Below are 23,649 nucleotides of genomic sequence, written 5' to 3'. Positions count from 1 at the left end.
ACTATATTATATATAATATCTGATAGTATATATTTATATTGTGCAATTTCATTTCCACATATGTATAATTGAAAAGCAATTATAATATTATAGTTATAATTAAATCTAATTTGCATTTTCATTTTTACATGCGTTTTTTATGGCCATTCTGAAAGTAAAGAGGTTGACACTTAACTGTCAAACTGATACCCTGCCACACAGTGCACAATGGTCAAGTGTTTTTGCAGTTTGAGAACTGAATTCAATATTGACAATGTCATCTATTCTTTCCATTTCAAAATGAAAATGTCATTTGACATTTCAGTTTCAAAGATTTAACCCACTGATCATGAACATGATGAAGGTTGGATTACTTAACATGATGTTTCATGAGGCAATGTATAACTCTCCTGGTAAAGCACAAGCCTCGTGCAGGTTACTGAAGTTGAGGCCAGGGGTTTAAATCCACTCTGTAATTTTTGCTGCATGACGTAAAATTTGGCTGTCTTAAAAAACTTTAATTTTGAACCACAAGAAGTTCTTTAGACATCTGTAACTGAAGTTGAAAAGATGTATACAATCACATAGAAAATACATTTTAAACCTGTACGGATGTCCCTCAGACATCAACAGTGAAGGCTGAAAAGACATCCAGTAAAAGAAGACGTGAAAAATTGACATGTTTTGGATATGTTTTTGTTGAGTGGGAACAAGCTGAACTATGCTGTGCATCACCTTATAATCTGTTGTCATTTAAAAAGGAAATAATGGTACATCTGTTACGTACCACACATGTACTTTGGTCTTTCTTGGATAAAATGCACATATTCTCCATCATCTGTCTTCCAAACTATTTAAACTGTGAGAAGAAAACCTTTCTGCCACTTGCTGGGGGGTTCGGGTGAAAGTGCATTAACAGTTTTGTGCACATTATTGACATTTATCCCCAGTAAACTTACAGGCATGGTAAAAAGTTTGAATTTCTTCTTCTTACATTATCACCTAAATGGTTGGGGTTACATACACAGTATATGTGGCAGAACGCATGAGCTACTGGACTACCTGTGATTCTCAAACAGGGTGGCGCAGTATTGCTGCGTCTACTCTCTAAAAAAACGAGGAAGAAGAAAAGCGCGTCATTGCCATCACACACGAAGAAGAACCAGATCCTGGAGGAAACATGGCTTCCCCTGCTGGTTGTGAGCATTATATTCGCAGCTGCTTATTGAAAGTGAGTTAACTTTTAGAAACGTATTGTTTATATTTGCATAACAGACATGCTGGAGATATTTTGGTGTTGTATATGCATCACTCACACTGCTGTAACGATTAGTGCTTCTAAGTATCTGTGGTAGAGACTGCTCAGAGCTAGCTAGTTACTTAAACGCTAGCCGGTAAATCAACACAGCAACTAACTTGTATTCTGAAGACATGATCGGTTAGCGTCTGTACGTATGTTGTCTCACATGTTGCCGGCAGTAGCTCAGTCTATCGAGACTAAGCTCGGCCACCGGTTTGTTCAAGTCCAGCGTGGACCCGTCGTTATGGAGCTTGGACTGACAGCTGTAGATTTCCGCGGTTCACCTCCGGGGCACTGCCGAGGTGCTCCTTTAGCAAATCACACCCCCACAGCTCGGGGCGGTGTGCTGTGTGACAGACCCACCTCTGACATCTGTACACATCAGTGGAGTCTATAGGTTTCTGTGTGTCTAAGTTATAGAATTACTAACGGATTCGGAAAAAGGGGAATTTATCCTCTTTGTCAAATAATTACTGGATTTTCTTACATTTCTGCTGAGTCAGCTTATCAATCACTGTTAGTCATATGTGTTGATTATTTACAGTGTTGGGTAAGTTACTTTAAAATTGACTGTAAATGAATTACATATTACATGTTGCCTTCATTTTAAAGTAATAAAATACGTTACAGTATTACTGTCTGCGTATAGTAATACATTACTTATTACACTACTTTTTAGTCACTTTCAACAGAATGCTCAAATTACCTATATAGAGCAATTAAAAAGGCCAATTCTCTTTAAATAAACAAATGGCCTTGGACACGGGTAAGTAGGCAGACAAAGGATCAAAGTCTGATATATTATGAAATGGGAATTAATATTTTTGATTGTAGGCTTAGTCGTATGTAACACAATAGACCTATACCTTCTATAATGTAGCCTATAATGACACGATAAGACAAAATTCTTTTTTTTTTTTTTTTATATGCCTTTTTATTTTCACTGATCATTGATTTGGCTTTGATGCAGCATCCTCTCACACAGTGTCCTGCCCACAACAATATCTGAATAGTAACATGTCACAATTAATAGCCTGTAAACAGTGAAATTATCTGAATCTGCAAAGTAACTAGTAAATACATGTATCAAATGCAGTAGAGAGTACGTCTATAGTAGGAGAAAATGGAAATACACACGTAAAGTATCTCAAAATTGTACTTTAGAGGGTTAGATTTATTTTCTCACTGGTTGTTTGAAATTTTGACACAAAGATTTTCATTTTTACTGCAAAAGAATATCGGTCCGGAAAAAGCCATATTGATCCGTTGCTAATATTATTGCAAAGAAAACTAATTGCAGTTTTCCTATTACTTTACTCTACAAACCTTACAAACAATGTTGTAGCAGACGAAAACAATTTATTGTTGAGTTATGCTGAACAATTAAGTGAAATATTACCAAAATATCAATGTGGCTAAGTGCAGTATCCAAATTGCTGCAAGCTGCAATTTTTTGATAAAATTACAATGTGTGTCAAAACAGCATGATGATGACGTACTGTAGTGCTGCAGAAAACACATCTACTCATGCATTGTTGGTATAGCCCCCAACAAATCATCATGTTTTTAATGTTTTCTTTTTCTCTAGTCAAAATGAGAACTGTGCTGTATAAATGATCATTCCAACGGATCATGAATCATATCAAAAATAACCTGTCATATAAGTGTGATTGACATTCCCGTCATGCCAGAGCTCCATCTTACCACATGCTTCTATTTATGGCAGGCACCTTGCTGTGGTAAACTGTATGTGTGTCGGCTGTGCCACGATGCAGAGGAGAACCACCAGATGGACCGATTCAAAGTGAGAGAGGTGCAGTGCTGCGAATGTCAGACAGTTCAGCAGGTAACTGAGAAAAACAATTGCAGGCAGCTGATATGTTTGTACTCCACTGTCAGCTGTAGCAGGGCCACTCTGTGATCTTAAATGTTTTTCTTTTTGGTCTTTATGTTGTATTTGTGACTATCAAGAAAAAAATGCAAAGTGTAAGTGTAAAATATCCCTCTTTTAGGCACAACAGACTTGCCAGCAGTGTCATGTGCAGTTTGGGGAGTATTACTGTGACATTTGCCATTTGTTCGACAAGGACAAGAAGCAGTATCACTGTCAGGACTGTGGAATATGCAGGTGAGCATTAGTAGAGTTATCTTGACTTGTTACAAATGTTTTTACAGTAACAGCTTTTAGTTAAGGATGTTAACAATGGAATGGTTATAATTCAAGTCAAATTTTAAAGACAAAATTATGCTGTTGTGATGTTTGTTCTATTATATTTTCAGTGTTTGTAAATCAGATAACGCGACAAATGCAGTGCAGTAAAAATTACTTCTGTTAACAGAAAAAGATAAATCTTTTGCCACTGACGGTTTTGCTTTTGCTAATTGCATTGAAGTGACTCAGCAGTAGTGTAACATCCTGTAACTTCCACTCTCTTCCTTTTCCTGTGTGAGGCGATTGTCATCTGTGTCACTGACACTGTGTTGTGACCCCTACAGGATTGGGCCCAAGGAGAAGTATTTCCATTGTGTGAAGTGTAATCTGTGTTTAGCCCAGGATCTGCGGGGAAACCACAAGGTGATTATCACACTGCACCTGTTTCTGATGCCCACACATTGTACAGTGTGTGTACTGTGTTTGATGAGCAAGTGAGTGTCCTTACTACTGTCATTAACAATAATATTTTTTGTTTTTCAGTGTGTTGAAAATGTTTCAAGGCAGAACTGCCCAGTTTGTATGGAGGTAATGAAGCATTAAATACATAATGGGATGGGATGGGGATTTGAATGCAGCCATTTCCTTTCTGTAGTAGAATGATATGATTTTCTTTTGTACATACAGGATATTCACACGTCCAGGATTGGAGCTCATGTTCTTCCATGTGGCCATCTTCTACACAAGTATGACTCATTATTCATTTAATAGTAGAAGGTCAGGGTTGGGAGATTGAACGGTGTCCCGACTTGAATTACAATGCAGGAAAAATGCATAAATTCAGGACATCAGCCTGACAGTTTCCTCTACAGATAGATTGATTGAAAATATGTAAAAATATTATCTGAATGTCATATTTTCAAGCTCTCTCTCTGTTTTATATCTTTTATAAGTTTATCCAGATTTTGTCATCATAGTTCAAGATGTGTCGTGACATAAATGTAACAATTGATGTGGTTGTTATTATTTTCTGCAGGACCTGCTTTGATGACATGGTCAGAACAGGGTATGTCTGATAAATTCTTTGTTTCCCGGTAAATGCTGAGTTGAGTAAAATGGTGTTCCAGTTTAATGTGTTATTACATTACATCAGAGGGTCTTTATAATCCCTTAGGGGCAATTTGGTTTGCAACAGTAGCCAACACAACCAGTACACATCATCCTAGAATAATACATTAAATGGTGACATAACATATAACATAAAGGAAGTCATCATGAAAATAATACAAATAAATCAATTAAGCTCTCAGAATGCCTCAGCCTGTTTAGGAACCCTACAGCTATTCTGTTATAGCTGTAGGGTCGATGTTCCAAATTAAGGTCTATAGTGATATATCTTATTTCTGGAGTCTTGCATGTATACATGGATTTACAGTTACTACAGCGCATGTAAACGAGTTCTCTCGTCACCAATGTTTCTCTGTGTTGTTAACAGTAAATGCATGTAGAGGTACTGAGCAAAGCCCTCCAATAAAACTAAGATTCTTCATCTGTTTCAGAGCATATCGCTGTCCTCTGTGTATGCACTCTGTGTGGAACATGGAAGACCACTGGGATCAGATAGACAAAGAGATTGCCCAGTCACCGATGCCCACCGAATACCAGGGCGCTACTGTCAAAGTAAGACCTCAGTAACGCGATAAGATGCAATTTATCACCCATTTGATCTTCTTTGAACACGCACATGTTTTTTCTCGCTACAGATTATATGTAACGACTGCCAAGCCCATTGCACGGTGCCTTTCCATGTGCTTGGAATGAAGTGCAGTGGCTGTGGCTCCTACAACACGGCACAGGAGGGAGGACTCATCCAACAGCCTCCACAACAGGAGCAGGACACTGAGAATGAAGCAGAAACGGACACAGACCCAGAGCAGCAAGACCCTCCTCAGTCAACCACACCACAATAAAATGACAGGAGAACATAGTGGGCGGCATTTATACTTTAGATAATTGGCTGGTGCACTTAGCTGTTGTAACTTCAACTGAGCCAATGTTCCTAGATTGTACATAATACAAAAAAATCCATCTATTTTCTGTACCTGCCTGTTCTCTTCAGGACTGGGACCTGTCCCAGCATGCACTGGGTGAGGTGAAGGTTACACCCTGGACAGTTTTGCCAGTCTCGAACAAGACATTCACATACATTGATACCTACAGGCAAAGGCCATCTGACCACCCAGGAAGGTCTTGCTGGGGGGGGGGCGCAGTCTAACGATTGAGCCACTGTGTGGCAGCGTGACAAAAGAACTGATCAGATTAACTACTTCAAGTGAGGAAGTGCTGGTTGAGGTTGGACAGTGTCAACCAGCTGTGATAGTTTTCTGTTCAGTTCAGGGCCTGTGTCATGAAAGCTATTTAAATGTTCTCAGTAAGACACTGTGTAAAAAAAGGTGTGTCAGTGTGTGATATATATACACTGGGGGTAGACCGGTTATCAGGGCCGATATTCAGCCTTTTTCCGATTATCTGTATTGATTATTTTTTATGTCAGATTGCAGATAAAATAAACTAATTTGGCTACTTAGGCTGTGATGCAGAATCCACTCACACAATGTCCCACCCACAACAATATCAGATTTATCAAATAAATGTTTGGAGAGGAAGTAAAAAGCAGCAGAAAATGGTAATACTTAAGTAAAGTACCTAAAAAGTGGTATTTAATAACATTACTTGAGTAAATTGTACTCTGGTTAATTTCTTTAGTGGTTGTTGGAAATTTTGACACAAAAAGATTCATTTATTGGCTCTGAAAAAGCCATATCTGCCAACCTCTAATATACACAATACTGTATCTGCCTGTGCAACTATACTCAACAATGCACCAGTTTGAAAAAACCTCATTAGTCAAACTTATATAGGAATTAACACAAGCCTCAGGCAAATGTCAACTTGATTAACTAAGTAGTAAATAACTGACATTAAGTGACTTGCTGGTGGCATGGCACAAGGGAATGTGTTAACCAAGTGCATATGTTTGTAGAAAAGAATAACTGTAACTCACTCATGGGAATTAGAAATGCATTGAGGCATACAGATATTTAGAAAGTTAGATTCACAGGGCATTTGTGCAGAAAAAATTCTATAGGGTTCTAAATTTGAACATTATTACTCAGTGTGCATGCCAACCTCTATTTTTTTAAATAAAAAATTGAATGTACAAGTGATGAAGTAAATGTTGCCTATGAAATTCTTGTTTGAAGGCACAACCTGTGCTCCATTTATAGATAAAAGGATTGCACCAACATCAATGAAGTTCAAAACACTGGTTTTGAAACTTGTCCTCCCATGACTGACAGTTTTTTTTCAACCTGTCATGTTAAAGGTGCAGTATGTAGTTTTGAGAAAGAAATTTTAATCAGAAGAGAAAGATGTTTTTTTTAATGCTGAAACAAACTAAATAAACAAACTCTCCTCTTTGTTTTCAAACTGACCTTAAAGGACAACACAAAGTCATATTGTTTCATTATGTTTAAATGTGGTGGAACATGCCACCTTTCTAACTTCAAACTGTTTGTTTTTCAGCCATGGAAAAGATCATTTCTTGTTTGTTTGTTTGTATTATTACCTCATTAATATTGTGAATATAAAATTTGAATTTATTCTCCAAAACTACATAGTGATCCTTTAAATAGGTAATGTTTACATCAATTGTTTGAAGATTAAATATGTTCTAATTCTTGCCTATAAATTCTGATAAAATTATATGAAACATGAAATTATATCTGCAACACGTACACCTTTTAGATTAGTTCTCATACATACACACGGTACTATAGTTTCTGGTACCATTTGCTGTTTGTGTCTTTGTAACTTACCTGTGTAAAGTTTGTTTACCTTAACAGTAATACAAATTTTAAATAAAAAACATAATTTTACTAAATAATATTGCTTTTGTTGTCTTTAAATTAAGGATATGATATTTATTCACATCACATTTTTATTTTCAGCTGCTCACACGAATACATTCGAGGTGTTTTCATTCTACAAATCAGCAGCGCTTCAGCGTCACTGTTGGACAGTAAAAATTCAATTTCCATTGTGTATATATATATATGTATGACAGCTATATATACATAGCAGTCATACACTAGCACCATAATAAGAAATTATCACTGATGAAGGAAATGTGAAATCGATATTTAGACTTGATATTCCAATGAGAGAAAAGCAGAAGTAAGGCAGAACTCTACTTCTATGTACATCAGTGTCACAGATTGAACCTTTAACCTGAAGTGGATAACTGCATCTGTTATCAGGGTTACATACTGTCTCCTCTGGGTGGCTCGGGCTCAGAGGTCGCAAACTGGAAAGTGAAACAAACAGGAACACCAGTCATGGTGCTTCCGATGGGGATTTGCACGGGTGGGGCTGTGGAGGATGATTTGATGATGTGCGGAGTAAAGGGTGGAGTGGCACCCTTGGGGAACTCTTGGTATGTGGCGGTGGTGGTGCTGACTCGCGGTTGATTTGTGCCATCAATGCCTATGATTAAACCAGTGCCCTTGAGCCCGGGTTCTAGTGTATCTGGAAGAATGTGATCAGTGCCGGTGTTAATGGAGTCATGTGCAGGATCAGAAGGCATATCCTGTGAAACGTCTACGCCCAGAGTTTGTGAAGGATCATCTGGCATGAGGTGTAGTGTGTCTGTGTCGGTGGAGGCTTGTGGGTCCTCAGGGTCGGGCAGGGCTGCAGTATCGAGCGTGGCCGGAGAAGGCCCTGCTGTGGAGGGAAGTTGAGTGCCGGTGGGGTTGGTCTCCTCCATGGCATTGGACATGTCTGTCTCTGTAACGGCTGGCTGCAGGGGCTCCTCTGAAGGCTCAGCATCAGCTGCAGCCTCCTCTGATGAGGCTGACTCAGTGGACTCTGATGACTTGGATGAATCCTCATCTTCACTCACCTGTGTTTAGAATGAGGAATGCTCTTTATATTTGACACAAGTCCTCTCAGATTGCTTTATGGTGGTAGTAATTGAATAGTAGAGGTACTCACTGGTTTAGACAACGCTGCAGTCACCATGAAGAGGGCACAAAGGATAGTCTTCAGAACTGCCATTGTGGTTTTGCTGAAACAAATAATCCATAATCACATAACCACCACATTTTAGAGGAAAATATTATACTTTCATTTCCACTACATTTACCTGATAGCTACAGTTACTGGTTACTTTGCATATTATTGATTATATAAAACATAAGATCAGATTCTAAAACATGATGTCGTGCAACAATGAAAAATGATTTTTCTTCTGAAGACGTTCTGGAATTTTCTTATTAAAAGTTTAATAAAAGAGGTAATTCTGCCAGTGTAGTCACAATATTGCAACACATGTTCAATGCAGATTATATTAGAGTAGCTACCAAAAAAAACATTTTTTGCATTGTAAATTGCATTTACAATTAATCCTTCAGTTTTAATATCCTATAATATATAAATGAAATATTCTGCATAATGAATACTTTTATCTTTCATGCCTAAAGTACATTTGGCTGATTATACCTTTTATATATATAAAAAAACAAATAACATATCTTACAATATTTAACTTTGGTGTGAAAATTTGCACCCTAAAAGTATTTTAAAAGTATTGAAGCTGTTTCGTATTAGGTTTCGGAGCATACCTGCTTTTTCACCTACCTTGATATGCTGAGTATCCTCGTATCCCTGCACACCAAAGAGAAGCAGCAGACAAATTCTGAGAAGTGTCAACACGGACACAAGTGATACAACACAAGCTCATTTCCTCTCCGTCACCTTCTTATATAGATGTTGATATGGTTGGGTACAATGAACCCGTAATTCATCATCTGATTTCTTGTCCTTAGCATTATTCACTTCAGCCTTAACAATTCAAAGTAAATCATTAAACAACCCAGACACAGTGAAATTAGATAGGGCTATAAATTCTTAGAAGATAATAAGTACAACAGAAGTGCCTATTCATAAGCACAGTAAACATGTGTTTTGTGGTTTGGGTGTAAACAATGGGAAGAATCCAGTTTAGACTTTAAATACATGTCATTAGATTTCCTGTTACTGTCTCATCGCGTGTACTCACTACACTGACTGCAACAAAAGCTATGTTATTTGGGGCAAAAATTTCATTATGCCACATTTTCCACGAATTCCAGAGCAAAAAGCTTAATCTGACATTTGTCTACAGAGACAGAAAAAATGTTGACTTCACTTACATCTCTATATTTATCCTCACAGTTCACAATGTCAGGGACAATCAATGATGAGGAAGTTTCTACCAGTCAGGTATACGCTCAGTTGGTTTAGAAGTCCTATTGGTAAGAATTAATCGTTGAGTCTAACTTGTTAAAAAACAACGCTTTGGCCATCCCAAGGCGTCAATTTTTAACAAGATCGAGAACGAGACCCAAATAATTTCTTACAAATAGAAACTTTAAATCATATTGGCTGATTAGACATCTGCTTGAGACATGTACTTATGGTGCATTCCAGTGTCAGTTGGAAGTCGGTATTTCCGCTGTGATGTCATCTGCGCTTATGTCGACGAATCCGCACTACGCAGATCTTGCCCAAGTTTCCATCATGGATGGCCATTCCAAATGCATGTTTTTTGTTTTCTTGTAAGTCCTTTTTCCAAGTTCTGAGGGCATGGGAACACACCATTAGAATAGGAAATATTTAAACCGCCTCGCACTAAAAGTTGCAGCAGCGTTAACAGGAGGCTGAGGGAGATGTCCATCAGTTAACACCCACACTGCTCTAAACAGTAATTAACACCACCTGTGTGGGTTTACATGGCTGTACAGGCCTAAATACCAATTACATTTAGCAGACGCTTTTGTCCAAAGTGACTTACAGTAATTCATACACTGATGGCAGTGGAATCTGCCATGCAAGGTGCCAACCAGCACATCAGGAGCAGTTCTGGGGTTCAGTGTCTCACCCAAGTACACTTTGACATGCAGACGATGTGAAACAAACCAGCAACCTTCCAATAACAAGACGCTGGCTCTACCCCTGAGCCACAGCTGCCATACAAATATCAAAAACTTAGAAATACTGCACATCTTAGTAACAGTTTGTTTTTATGCTGTTGGATTGTTTCATCTGTAATAATGATCATGTGTTGTACACACAGATTGTCTATGCATGAAAGGTGTCTAGTTTATGGGCATGACTCAAAATGCTTGCACACAGCAGTTCTAGGCAGGTATATTGATCATGAAATCAGAGTCATCTTGTCTTTAATTATTCAGTCATGTCACTTATATCATTTATGTATTATGTTAAAAAAAATTCTTTTTAATTTTGAAGCAGCCGCTTAGTTCACTTATGCCTCGGGCTGGCCCTGGGCCAGACTATGGTGACAGCTGCATTGAAGTCAATGGGAGATGCATGGAGAATCAAACTTTAACCCAACATATCTCCACCATCACTTCTGATAAAGAGATGGCTCAGGAAATGTAAGAACACAATCGTCAAATGTGAGGTCATGTCACACTCTGGAAAACTGAGATGTGCATTTATTTATTTTTTGTTTATTGTTGACGTGTCGGACAAAAATCAATCGAGAACAAAAATTATTCACCAATTATTAGCTGCATTATTTGACTGTGATGCATAATGTGCATTTTCTGAGGAACATTTGGTCACAAGAATTATTTTTTTTTTTTTAAAAAGCAGGCAGTGTGTTTTGGATCAAAAACCTCTGAGCAGCTGCAACTCCGCCCATCCCTCAGATCAGAGAACAAAACAAAACTGCGGCATCTTCTTCACTTGAGGTCTCTCCTCCCAGGAGAATGAGGTTTCTCTTGCCTCCTTCATTGTTAAACCCTTGTTCTTTGTAATCCTCACTGTTGTACCTCCTACCAGTGTACGAAATTGCTCTTTTGATCATTGTGAACAATGTTCAAGCCAGTTCTGTAAGTGAGGTCACTAACCCCAACAATCCACATCATGAAGTCAACCATGGTGGTCTCACTCACAGTAAACAATGCTGAAATAACTTCACAGGAAACAGTGAAAATGCAAACTGTTTATTTAAAAACGTTGCTAGCCCATGAATCAGCCTCAGGCCTCAGAAGACACCACTTCCTGCAAAAGAAAAACAAAACCGTGATCCCACAAGCATCAGATAATTTGTGATCCTGCTAGGAGTTTTGAGTGGCCTACCTGTGGTTTGTCTGCGTCTGCTGGAGAAGTTTGTGTACTTGGGGTGGTCTCCGCTTTGTTCTCCAGGTCAGTCATACTCGTTTCCTTCGCTGATGCTGGGCTAGATCTTCTGCAGGGAGGAAATGGGAAAATGCAGTCCTGTCTAGTAAACTGCTGAAACATTAAACAGTGTAACACACTCACTGCCAGAGACCATCATTCCTAGGGAGATCTTGCAGGGAAATTTCAAGTTACACCAAGTGTGTTCATTGTTGTGATAGGAAGATTTCTTCTTAATAGGTTATCAGACAAACCTCGTGTTGGCACTCTTCCTCTTCACCACAACTGCCATTACAGCAATAACCACCACTCCTGCACAGAGCCCTGCTGCGCCATACACAATGGGACCCTGCATGGTCTTTAGGATATGGTCCTGACAGGAATCACCAGTGTAACCCAGTGAACACACACAGGCAATCTGTCCACTGGTCTCCACACAGCGTCCATTGCCACTGCAGCGTCTTTGGCTGCACTCTTGGGCGTCCAGGTTCATGAGGAGACCGTTTATGTTCAGGGTAGTGTTCAGGCCAGTCACTGGAGATAAAGGGGAGGGTGGAGGAGAGGAGCTGTGGGGCTGGGTGGGAGCAGGGACATTGGCTCTGGACCACTGCTTTAGACTAACACCTAAGAAAAGATGATTTGACAGGTCATTTTAGGTCAAGATGTCATCAGCATTCATGATATTTCAGTTCTTATGCTTTTTAAAGAAGAGGTATACAGACTAACAGTTCTCATCTGAGTGGTCTGAGCAGTCAACGTGCCCGTTACAGAACTTCTCAGCAGGTTGGCATGAGAGTTGATCCAGACAGGGTCTGTTTCCACCTGGGCAGCGCTGCTCTGGGCTGCAGTGTGTGGCATTTACATTGATGTGGTCATAGGCGCATTTGCACGTCCGACCTCCAGGGGTGGCGAGGCACAAGTGCTGGCAGCCGCCATTGTATTCTGAGCACTGGTTTGAACCTGAGACAAATGGACAGTTAGGCCGTCAGTCAAAAGTCGTGTGTACTATTCTGTAGCATGCCAACATTTGACAGACCAAGGGCTTAATTTGTGGAACAGCATCTGGTACACCCAAGATTGTATCTGTCAGACACATTTTGTGTAATATGTTATGTTGTTATCAGGAATTATTTCCCACTGAGGTTTCTCAAAAATCACTTGTTTGCCCTATTTGCAGGCATTTTAAAAAGGATGGCACCGCTCTCTCCTGATCTTGAGTGACTGTAGTGAATGCTGATTTTCAGGACCTTTTGATTTACAAGTTAAACATTTAAGTGCCATCAAATCTGCTGGTGCTTCTCTTACGTACCGGTTTGACTGGACTTGCTGACCACCTTTAAGCTGACCACCTGTGTGCCGACCTCAAACCACAACTTGTTCTGCTGGTCCTCATCTTTGAACCACAGCCTGGTCTTGTCTGAAAGAGGGGGTCAACACAAACACTGTCCGGTTTCAACATTGAAGGTCCTAATCAGAAAATGGACATTTTATAAAACTTGGCAATGGGTGTCACCCAATGCTAACTGAGTGAAGGCAGGTGGTGATGTTAATGAATGCCATGTTGGACATGACACGCCTCCAAGTGTTAAAAAATATCCTGCACTAAAATGAGAACCAGTGCAGTGCCTGTTCGGAACAAGCATTCTGCTCGGCCTATAATCTATGATCCAAACCATTTGGCCCGCCACGCTGCACTTCACTGGGTCCTCAGCATTACACCCACTGAGAGTGAAGTGGATCAAATAAACCATAAAAGAAAAGAAAGTTATATACACAATAAGCCATTACCACTGACGGTCATCCAGAGTAGTGTGTCATCACTCGGAGCCACGGCAGCCAGGCCATCCCCAGCCTTCAACTCTCTGTATCCAGATCCATCAAGCTGTACAGAGCCGACGGTCCCTAAACCTGACAAAGAATCCAAGTCGTTACCGCTTTTCTCAGCATCATTTTTTTACCATCAATGCATGAAAACTCCTTCGACTAAATGTAATCGTGTACATTCAACATACTTTAATGAACACTACAAAAATCTTACCAGTGTCAGCCCAGTAAATTGTATCCCCATTACTGGAGAAGGTCACAGATGCTGGCTGGACAGCATCCTTCCACACCACGCTCCGCCCAGCACCATCCATGTGAGCACACTCCACAGCAGCCGTGGTACCCGGCCCCTGTGGGCCCAGGTTGGTGAAGCAAACTCTTCCACTGGGAGGGTGGAGAGCGATGGACTCCACCCTACCGATGCCTTCCTTTATGAGAACAGCAGTGTGTGTAGCTGTGATGGAGGTCACCTGCAGGCGGGACTGCTTGTTGCTGCTCCAGTAGATGTTAAGAGTCACCCAGTCCAGGGCCATGGCAGTGATGGTGTCACCCAGGAGTTTTAGAAGGTGGCCCTGAGGGAACAAATCCGAGTCCCTGAGTTTGAAAGAGCTGAGTGAAGTTGTGCCATCATCCGTCAAATACAGGGTGTGGTCTCGTAGGCTGTAGTCCATGTTAGCTGCCTCATTGATGCTGGGCACCTGCAGAGCCAGGTGTTCAGGCCAGCCCTTCAGCTCTGCTGCTGTGTGTCGGGACTGCAAGTAGATCTACAGGGAAAAAAAAAAAAAATGGAATTGCATAAACAAGTATGTACACCATTGTTGCATCTGTTCAGACTTAATGCTCTAGATCCTCATCCTTACACCAGACATGGTGGTGCTTGACTAGGAAGTTAGTGGGAAAAAACAGAATTGGTTAATTTATGCCTGAAATTATAGGTTGATCACAAGTTGCTTTACATCTTAAAACCCATAACATAACGCTGCTCCTGTATATCATCAACTCACAGAACTGACCAACTGTCCTTTCACATAACTACAGTTGTCAGTATGACCTGATTTACTGAGATGTTTTTTCTTCCTCAGTGCCTTTATTGTTTCAAGTGGGCAGACATGTTGTTGACGTGTGTTGAGTGTTCACCGAGCATCACAAAGCTAGATGATATTCTACAAAAAAACTGAGACTATAAAAAGGTGCTTACATGTTACTTTACTTCAGTAGAGAGCTCCAATACATACACATTTTTCCCCCATTTTTGCATTGAATGTGTTTTATCTAAAATTGCACCTTTAAAACCCACTTAGATCTTGTGCATCTATGCATGGAGGCAAACCTGGGTGACTGTGGAGGGAGACAGCATCAGCAGGAATGCTGAATTGACCAAGCTGGAGCAGGTCAGGCCATCCTCAGCCAGTAAAAGACCGGAGGGACACTTGCACACAGCCTTTGGTCCCGGGGCCAACACACACATGTGGGAACACTTCATCTTCTCACAGGGTCTGTCAATGGCCATCTGGAGCAATGGGTGGATTATCTGCAAACCAGGAAAGTTTATTTTATTTTTTTAAAATAATGCTTATAATTCATGCTGGATTTTAAAAAAAAAAAAAAAAACTGAAGCCCTAAATATAAATATAGCTAGATGTAATATTTTCAGTCCTGCAGTTTTCCCATCAGCAGCCTGAACATTTTTATCATTTCCCAAACTGTGCCAAAATAGGTCAATATCTCATAAGTAGAAAGCTTCAAACATACAATAGCATAGCTGTGTGTGGGCAGTGTAGCCAGCTGCTGGGAGCACTTCACACACATGAACTTATCAGACTCTAGAAACAGTCCAACAATACCATCCTCATCTGCACCTGTGCAAAAAACACCCACAGCACTCAACATTTTATGCACCTTTACACCAAAAGGTTGCCTCGGCCTTTTTAGGAGAATTTGATGGTTTTTGCCAGAGAATTTATAAGCAGCCAGCACCACTCGCTTCTTGGCATCAGACCAGTAAAGCATGTCATTGAACACTGCCAGGGAGAATGGGTTGGTGGTCTCCTTCATCTGCAGAATCTAAGACATCAACATAGCACTTTTATTATTCAGAAATATGGCTCATTGCTTTAATTGTTAGGCTTCAGATTGTCTTTTTTACATTAATATTTGAAATTTCAAATACCTCTTGTTTAGCACCACTTGTGGGATACTTTGTGATAAGGAGGTCAGGTATCCTTTTGCTGGTAGATCAAGTTGAGTTCTAGTATTTCATTCTTGAAAACATCTGTCCTGAAATGTCTTACCCGAATGTCCTCTCCATCCAGTGTTGCAGATCCAATGGACCTCAGCCTTTCGTCTGTCCAGTAGACTCTGTCAGAGATGGTGTCCACAGCCACACCACCTGGCCAGCCCAAACTGGAGTTCACCACCGCCTTCCTCTCCGACCCATCCATCCCGGCACGCTCGATCTTCACTACGTTACCAATCTCTGTCCAGAACATCAGCCTGGGAGGACAATTAAAGAACACTAGTCTTGAAGTTATTAGAAACACTGTAGGATAGTTTGGAGTGTGCAGTAAAGTCATGCTGACCCCTTCTGTGGCAGCAGTGCCAGAGAGCGAGGCTGATCCAGGTCTTCATCCAAGATGACGCTGTGGTCCAGGGACTTCACAGTGGTTGTCGCCAGTCTGACAGCAACAATCTGACTGTTCACGCCATCGATCCAGTACAGGTTCCTCCCGAGCCAATCCACGGCTACAGAGTCAGCCCGGACACCTGTGGAAACAGATGGCGTCACACGTCTTCATTCGTGATCAATAATCATACATTTAGATAAATGACTGTCACCTAAAATACTCATTTGTGCGATACAAACCTTTGATCAGCGTTCCTGTGGTCTTCTGGTCCAGCGAGGACCACCTGATGCTCTCAGTGTCCAGACTGACCCAGAAGACCCTCTGTTCCCTCCAGTCGTAGTCCAGGGACAGGATGGCCTTCTTGGCAGAGGAGGACAACACATTAAGGTTGCCACTGCGCAGGCCAAACAAGAAGAGGTCTGTTTGGACTGATGACATCAGGAAGGGTTCGCCTGAGGGAGACGAGAATCATCATGGTGAGTTAAAATTGATTACAAAGATTGGTCTAATGAAGTGAATTTATTTACTGAAGCACTCCAAAAAGATAGATTTATTATTTATAGACGTTTATAGATTTATAGACATTTTGTTTCCATGGGGACATTTATCAGCATTTTAATCCAAATATATTGCAAAAGATAAGCAATACCACAATGAAATTATGACACTCTGGCCAGAAGCCAGTTAACTTAGTTTAGCATAAAGATGTAAACTGCTACCCTGGCTCACTCCCAAAGCTCTAAATGATTCAAGTCACTGCAAATAGTCAGTTTTAACGCCTAAAATTTGGCATTACAGCATCAGCAACTTTTTTTTGGGGGGGGGGGGGATCTAGAAGCAACAATATTTCGATATGATGGGGGAGGTGGACAAGGAGGATCCAGGATGGTAGCAACTTGTCAATCACAATGATAGCCATGTCCTAAAGCATCTTTATTGTCCATTTTACTTCAAAACAGGACCATAACTTACAAAATGATAATGCTGTGCTGAAGACACTAGGTACCAAGACAATAAACTGTTGATTAAGGTAACAAATAAGATAGGGTCATTTTCTCATAAGCTTACATAAAAAATCATTTAAAAAAAAACAAAAAAAACCCAGTGGATTTGCCCCCTGCTGGCCATTTATAAAGAACGGCAATTTAAAAAAAGGCACTTCTGCATGGACTTTACCTTCAGATCCGGAGGCTCTGTCCAGATTTTGCCCAACAGTTTCCTGGCTGTAGCTTCATCATTAACAGACTGACATGTGTGGCATTGATCCTTTAGTCCAGTTGTATGAAAAGTGCCATTTTATACTCTCCGTAGATAAGATCCTATCCTATGCCACATGCAAGCTTGGAGGGAAACATTACAAAAACAAAATGACCTTACCGGTGATCTTACAGTGGTGTCCGCCTGCCTCCTTTATGTAGCCTGGCTGACAGTCACACTGGAATGAGCCTGGTGTGTTGATGCACACCTGACTGCACACACCTGAGATCTCACACTCATCAGTGTCAGCACAGGTCAGCCCATCCTCCATGAGCCTGAACCCTGCCATGCAGTGACAACGCTACACACAAAGAGACAAGTATTAGAGGAGCTGCAACATTTACTGACACTTCACATTGTGCTGCAGCAGTCAGTTTAGTTTCACTTTGTGTTTTTCACCAATTTGCAGGAAACACTAAATTTTTTAACTTCAAGTGCGCACACACACACGCCTGCTCCTCACCGTTCCCTGTGGCGTGCTGTAGCAGTCCTGAGAGCAGCGGCTGTCTACGTCTGCACATTTCATCTGGCAGCTGCCTCCCTCATCCGAGCCGTCTGCACAGTTGGTAATGCCGTTGCACACCAGGACTGGCTCCAGACACTCCTGGCTGCCACACTGGAACTGGTGAGGGAGGCATGGCATCATCCCACCTGGGACCCACAAAGTTTCACCATTTACATGTTTAATGTATCTGATTTTTCTGTCAGATTGCAGATAATATAAACCAATTTTAAAAAATGTGCTGCTTTGGCTCTGATGCAACATCCTTTTTCAAAGTGTCCTGCCTACATTTTATTATGGGCAACATGTCACATTTAATAGCCTGTAAACACTGATTAATCAGAATCTTCAAAAATAAATTTAGAGAGGAATAGTAAAGTAGCAGAAAATGGAAATACTCAAGTACCTCAGCAATTGAACTTACTTGAATAAATTGTACTTAAGTTTATTTCATCATTGGGTGTTTGATTTTCCTGCCAATGAATATGGTTCCTAAATATCAGTTTTCAGACTTTGATCATTTCTAATATTTCCTGTATTGGAAGCAGCTCTGAAAAAGCCCCATCGGTCGACTCTTGTCTGTAAAAAAAAAAAACACCTTTTACCAATATCACGTATGATTACTTTTTGGCATTTAGACTTTTAGTACACTGAAACGATGATTACATGCAATAGTATGTCCACAGCTGGATTCAGACAGGAAATGTTGAGGTTACTTGGCTTTATCGATGCCCTCATCGCAATTAAAAGTCCAGCGTAGTTGAATTACTTTCGCAATCGATAAACAAATCTATCCATTTCCGCATTGAAGCTACTCACATTCAGTCTCGTCACTGCCGTCACCACAGTCCTTCATGCCATCACACCTCCAGCCTGTGGGGATACACTTGGTCTTGGATTTACATGACCACTGGAACTCGCCACAGGTCACTGGAGCAACGGGACAATCCTACAGGGGAACCAATGGATTATTATTACTGTACGTCTTCAGACAAATTTTTGGGCGAATGTTAGAGAATCATCAGAGAACCCGACTTCAATCCACTACACCAAGCATCTGGCATAACTAAAAATTTACCCTGACCTTTGCCCTTCATATGGAAGAGAAAAATACTTCAAGATGAACATATACTACAGTCAGATTGTGCTAGCTTGATGATTTCAGGGTTTGTTCATTGTAACTGTCATTTGGGATGCATTTGTCTTGCTCTTGAAGCCAATCTTTTACTGCAGAGAAGATTTGCAAAAAATAAAAAAGTAAAGTCTGATTTTGCCCAAAAACTTTGGCATTGACGTCAACTTTCACCTTCTCATCTGTGCCATCTATGCAGTCTTGATCTCCATCACAGATCCACTCCTGCACCAGACACTCCTTACTCTGGGGGCAGCGGTGTTTAGTGGTGCAGGCCACTGTGGTCATGCAGCCCTCCTCGTCCGAGCGATCCCTGCAGTCTGGGTGACTGTCACAATGCATCGTGGCCGACACACACTGGCCACTGGTGCACCTAAAATCAGTGGAGCTGCATTCCTCTTCCGCTGCAGAGAGAGGTTGCAAAGATCATAGAAGGTGTCTTATACAAGAAAAGTTGATTGACAAAGAGAATAGTGAGTAGTGACAGCATACCACAGTTTGCCTCGTCTGTGCCATCCCAGCAGTCCCTCTCCCCGTCACAGAGGAAGCTGTTAGGAACGCAGCGGCTCTTGTCATCACACTGATGAGCGCAGCCCTCCGTCTGCTTTGCACACCCCAGTTCATCAGAGCGGTCCTGACACTGTTGCATACCGTCACACACCTGGCTCTGCTCTATGCACTTCTTTCCATGGGCACACTGGAACTGGTCTGCAGGGGGCAAACCGCATGATCAGGGGCAGGACTGGTGTCACAGCTGGGCTCTAGATTGTGCAGTGTGATTTAGCCGCCCTCTAACAATAATGCTGTGATCATGCCCCAAATATCTTAGCCCTCCTTTTGTACTTACATAATGTTTTTGTCATAATGTTAATGTTTTCTTTATATGGCTATTGGATACTATGTGTTAGTAATACACTGTTACTCCACATCTTGACTACAGTCCAGTTCATTTTTACCTTCACCAATAGTTTTCCTCAAACAAATTGCACTCAGTCTCTGCACCAACATCAAAGTCAGTCATAGAATCAGTTTTTTCTACAGAAATACTAAACCACAGTAAAGAATATTCCACTACAAGTCCTGCATCCCAAACCTTAAAAGTATGCATTATCAGCTAGATATACTTCCATTTTAAAAAGTAAAAGTCCATAGTAAAAATCATCATGTTTTACTTTTGTATAGGATTTATATGAATTAATACTGCTGCATTAATGCATATGTTGTATTTTCCTGCTGTAGATATTCAAAAGGATAATTTCACCCAAAAATGTAATTCAGTCATCTGCTCTTCTCCATGTGGATGGAACGTCAGGTTAAGTTTCATAGACCACAAAATATTTCTGGAGTGTAACAGCATTCTCCTACACAACTGAGGTAGCTTGTTTCAACATTTTTATTAAAAAAGTAAAAGTTCCATACAGCTCGTCCTACATAAATTATGTCAAAGCCCTCCTGACATCTTAAATTAATTTGAAAGACATTTTTACACCCTCGACGTGTAGTCGAGCTTATCCAGCCACTTAAAACAGGGGGCACTTTAGCTTAGCAGCTACAGATGACGATTTTGGCTTTAAAAGCGTGTAAATTGCATCCAATTTAATTTGGAATCTCAGTTTAAGTCCCCATCCACTTTAGTTGTTTGAGAATGCTGCTTTAGTGGACAAAAAAAAAAAAAAAAAAAAAACACACACACTACACCCGACTTTCCCTCGTTGAAAACATATCGTCAGCTTTGTGCGTAGCATTTTCCAGCTGATCCAAGAAAGTTCATAATTATTCAACTTAAGGAGATTTTTATTCAACATCACATCTAAAAAACAAACATGTTTTCCACCAGACAGATGTGAAAACCTTAATCTGAACCAACTTCTACCCTAAAGCTAGAGGCAAATGTAGTCAAGTAAAAAGTACAGTATTCGACTCTGAGAAGAGGTCAAGTAGAAATATAATGTTGCATAAAATGAAAATACTCAAGGGCCTTAAATTTGCATACATTCATGCACTTCCTGAAACATTTAATTTTTGTAGACAAGCATTTTGATTTTGAAGCATTACAGAAAGATTAATGTTACCCACTAGAGGGCAGCACATTCCTACCCTTCACCAATATACAGGAGAACACACAACTTACCTCCTTCACATTCTAATGAGCACTCCTCCTCATCTGATCCATCCGTGCAGTCTGCTTCTCCATCACAGACGTGTTTGTAGAGGACACACTCCGAGTCGTCCTTGCAGGCCTTAAAACCCAAAGGACACTTGATGGGTGTCGATGAGCCAACAGAGCCAGCAGGCGCAGAGGTGACACTGGTCCCGTCTTCCTTTTCATGTCCATCTTCCTCTTGGTCCTCTGGTGAAGATGCCAAATAATAAATAAACATCATGACTTAAGACAACATGTTATGCAAGTGTGAAGTTAATGTGATCATCTCCCGTCAAATCATCTCAACCTACCACAGTTGGCCTCGTCGGTGCCGTCCAGACAGTCCCATTCTCCATCACAGAGGAGCTTTGCAGGCAGGCAGCGACTCTTGTTGTCACACTGGTGGACACAGCCCTCGGTTTGTTTCGTACACCCCAGTTCATCAGAGTGGTCCTGACACTGAGGTATATCATCGCACACCTGCTCTTTGTCTATACACTTCCTTCCATGGGCACACTGGAACTGATCTGTTCAGGTGCAGATATTTGAAGTAGTAAGACCAAGTCATGGTTTTGATTAAAATGAAGATTACTGCTGCCCATTTGGCTTGCATCATCATTCTGATGTATGAATGAAAGCCAAGTACAATAGTGGAACTGTGAAACAGTGACATAGTGACTGATATACACTCAGCTGCCAGATTAGATACATCCATCTTAAAAGGCGGAGAACTGTGTTGTTTTGAGAAAGAAGTTTTAGTCAGAAGAGAAAGTTTTTTTTTTTTATACCTTAACTAAACAAACGTCATGACTGAATAAACAAACTGAAAAAAAACAAAAAACAGAACAATTTCATACCGGTTAAATTTGTTTATCTGTCTGGGGACCAGAACACTGTTTATTCAATAATGGAAAAAGATATTTCTGAGTTTGTATACATGTATATAAATATTAAAGTTTTGAATTTCTTATTCAAAATAACAGCGTCATATGACGTAGATATGTTGGGTTTTAGTGTGTTTCACCATGCACCTCCCAAAGACTTTAATACAACCAGCACCACAGTCTGGCCCCAAAGTGAGATTCAGTGACAGTCCCCCTTCCTCTCGTTTTTTGTTCCTTTGGCTGGACCAGGAACAAACACAACTGGATGCCAGTTTGACGTCAGGGATACATTGCCGAGGTGGTTTAGGGGCTCTGACTGCAGGGACGACAGCATACTGGGACTGGAGAGTGTTTATTTAGACCAAACCAGGGTTGGTAATTGTTGGAACAGTGGAAAGACAACAGTTTGAATCCAAAACACAGCAAGAACACTGAAGCTAGAAAGGTGGCAGGGTCCACCAGATATAAACAAAAAGGTAGTTTAAGGTCACTTTGTTTATTCAGTCATGAAAACAAAGGTTGTTTAGGCATTTTTTTTTTTTTTTTTTAATTAATGGAAGAGCTTTCTCTGATTAAAATGTCGTCCCCAAAACTACGTAGTGCACCTTTAAGGGGAGCACTGGAATTTCAGCAGATGTAGGAAATTGTGCTCATTGCATTTGATGTCGAGTGCGATGTGATGTTTAATATTAATGTTCTACATCTCTAATCTTAATTTATGAATACACACAAGTCATTCACACCGTTTAATGACAGTGCTACTTGACTTAATCCACTGTGTATCATTGGCTGTTGAGGGTGGAATTACTTTCCTTTTCAAAAAGGATCATTGAGTTTCTTGAATATAGAAAACAAGAATACACATTTGAATCTGGCCACACACCATCAGACCAAATTCTGTTGGTCAAAACAAACCTCCTAAAGCAATTTAACCTCATCAAGGATCATCTGTGGACATAGTCCAGTACCTTTATTGCATACTGAGTCACAGTCATCTTCATCTGAACCGTCCCGGCAGTCAGGCTCTCCATCACACACATGTCCATAGAGGATACACTCGGAGCCATCCTTGCACTGTTGAAAGCCCAGGGCACACTTCACAGGAGTGCTTCCAGCTGAAACAAATACTTGGATGAGGTTAGCAGAAAAGGGACAGCATGTTAGCTGATATATTGCATCCTTCATTCTGTGAATAAACTATAATGCAGAAAGTCTAATCAGGACATTTTTTGAGCTGGTTTTGGTACACTCGGCTCACCTTGCAAGGACCCTGACAACTGCAATAAGGCTGCACAAAAGAACAAACATCCACCCATCGCCACAGGCAAAATAAAACAGACCAAATGCTGCCAAGTGCTAAAGTGTAGCATTTTATAAAGGCACCAGGTGAGGCCAATACAACCTAATTGAACACCTGAGTGAGGGGAGGAGCTACTGCTTCTTGCCACAGGTGGGCCATGCTATCCGGAGCAATTGTGGTTTATCATTATTTCTCTGTGCTTATTATGTCTGTCAGAAACAGGAGTCAAACATTGATACTCATCCTGGTACTCCCTCAGATATCATGGTGTACGAATATGGAATTCTAAATGACATGCTGTTAAG

The 23,649-nt window shown here is 40.7% G+C and overlaps 3 protein-coding genes across 4 annotated transcripts; 1 reads left to right on the top strand and 2 right to left on the bottom strand.

Moving 5' to 3' along the window:
* The first annotated feature begins 1,107 nt into the window (after positions 1-1,107).
* On the top strand, positions 1,108-7,369 carry rchy1 (ring finger and CHY zinc finger domain containing 1). Its single transcript, XM_030415699.1, has 9 exons — positions 1,108-1,210; positions 3,006-3,125; positions 3,292-3,407; positions 3,776-3,854; positions 3,975-4,019; positions 4,119-4,177; positions 4,468-4,497; positions 4,991-5,111; positions 5,195-7,369. Exons 1-9 carry the CDS (start codon positions 1,160-1,162, stop codon positions 5,399-5,401), a joined length of 828 nt encoding a protein of 275 aa, XP_030271559.1. The 5' UTR covers positions 1,108-1,159; the 3' UTR covers positions 5,402-7,369.
* A 222-nt stretch (positions 7,370-7,591) lies between these two features.
* Positions 7,592-9,225, bottom strand: LOC115581065 (extensin-like). The gene is made up of 3 exons (XM_030415900.1): positions 9,129-9,225; positions 8,484-8,556; positions 7,592-8,391 (listed from the first exon to the last, which is right to left on the bottom strand). Exons 2-3 carry the CDS (start codon positions 8,544-8,546, stop codon positions 7,753-7,755), a joined length of 702 nt encoding a protein of 233 aa, XP_030271760.1. The 5' UTR covers positions 8,547-8,556; positions 9,129-9,225; the 3' UTR covers positions 7,592-7,752.
* Positions 9,226-11,487: 2,262 nt separating this feature from the next.
* Positions 11,488-23,454, bottom strand: lrp13 (low-density lipoprotein receptor related-protein 13). 2 transcript variants are annotated; one of them, XM_030417285.1, is made up of 21 exons: positions 23,303-23,454; positions 23,013-23,159; positions 21,472-21,687; positions 21,149-21,367; positions 19,510-19,725; positions 19,192-19,421; positions 18,705-18,834; positions 17,847-18,034; positions 17,504-17,684; positions 16,366-16,578; positions 16,082-16,265; positions 15,794-15,995; positions 15,402-15,566; positions 14,833-15,033; positions 13,717-14,266; positions 13,467-13,586; positions 12,988-13,095; positions 12,405-12,638; positions 11,933-12,302; positions 11,640-11,748; positions 11,488-11,561 (listed from the first exon to the last, which is right to left on the bottom strand). In XM_030417285.1, the coding sequence occupies exons 1-21, from the start codon at positions 23,412-23,414 to the stop codon at positions 11,538-11,540; spliced, it is 4,119 nt and encodes a 1,372-aa protein (XP_030273145.1). In that variant the 5' UTR covers positions 23,415-23,454; the 3' UTR covers positions 11,488-11,537. The 2 variants fall into 2 exon arrangements, with proteins under 2 accessions (XP_030273145.1, XP_030273144.1); XM_030417284.1 differs by having other exon boundaries at positions 23,013-23,171; positions 23,303-23,381.
* Between the last annotated feature and the right edge of the window lie 195 nt (positions 23,455-23,649).

This window comes from Sparus aurata, chromosome 5 (genome assembly GCF_900880675.1).
Source record: "Sparus aurata chromosome 5, fSpaAur1.1, whole genome shotgun sequence".
NCBI lineage: Eukaryota > Metazoa > Chordata > Actinopteri > Spariformes > Sparidae > Sparus > Sparus aurata.
This window is presented reverse-complemented; position numbering and strand designations above follow the sequence as displayed.

What these genes read in the sequence shown, in the direction of transcription:
- rchy1 (XM_030415699.1), top strand. Translation starts at nt 1,160, where the DNA reads ATGGCTTCCCCTGCTGGTTGTGAGCATTATATTCGCAGCTGCTTATTG. An exon ending in AATGTCAGACAGTTCAGCAG is followed by an intron (nt 3,126 to 3,291) that starts GTAACTGAGAAA and finishes TCCCTCTTTTAG; the next exon opens with GCACAACAGACTTGCCAGCA. An exon ending in GATGACATGGTCAGAACAGG is followed by an intron (nt 4,498 to 4,990) that starts GTATGTCTGATA and finishes CATCTGTTTCAG; the next exon opens with AGCATATCGCTGTCCTCTGT.
- LOC115581065 (XM_030415900.1), bottom strand. Translation starts at nt 8,546, where the DNA reads ATGGCAGTTCTGAAGACTATCCTTTGTGCCCTCTTCATGGTGACTGCA. An exon ending in CTGCAGCGTTGTCTAAACCA is followed by an intron (nt 8,392 to 8,483) that starts GTGAGTACCTCT and finishes TTCTAAACACAG; the next exon opens with GTGAGTGAAGATGAGGATTC.
- lrp13 (XM_030417285.1), bottom strand. Translation starts at nt 23,414, where the DNA reads ATGCTACACTTTAGCACTTGGCAGCATTTGGTCTGTTTTATTTTGCCT. An exon ending in CACCGACGAGGCCAACTGTG is followed by an intron (nt 21,368 to 21,471) that starts GTAGGTTGAGAT and finishes CATCTTCACCAG; the next exon opens with AGGACCAAGAGGAAGATGGA. An exon ending in CACAGGAACGCTGATCAAAG is followed by an intron (nt 16,266 to 16,365) that starts GTTTGTATCGCA and finishes CTGTTTCCACAG; the next exon opens with GTGTCCGGGCTGACTCTGTA.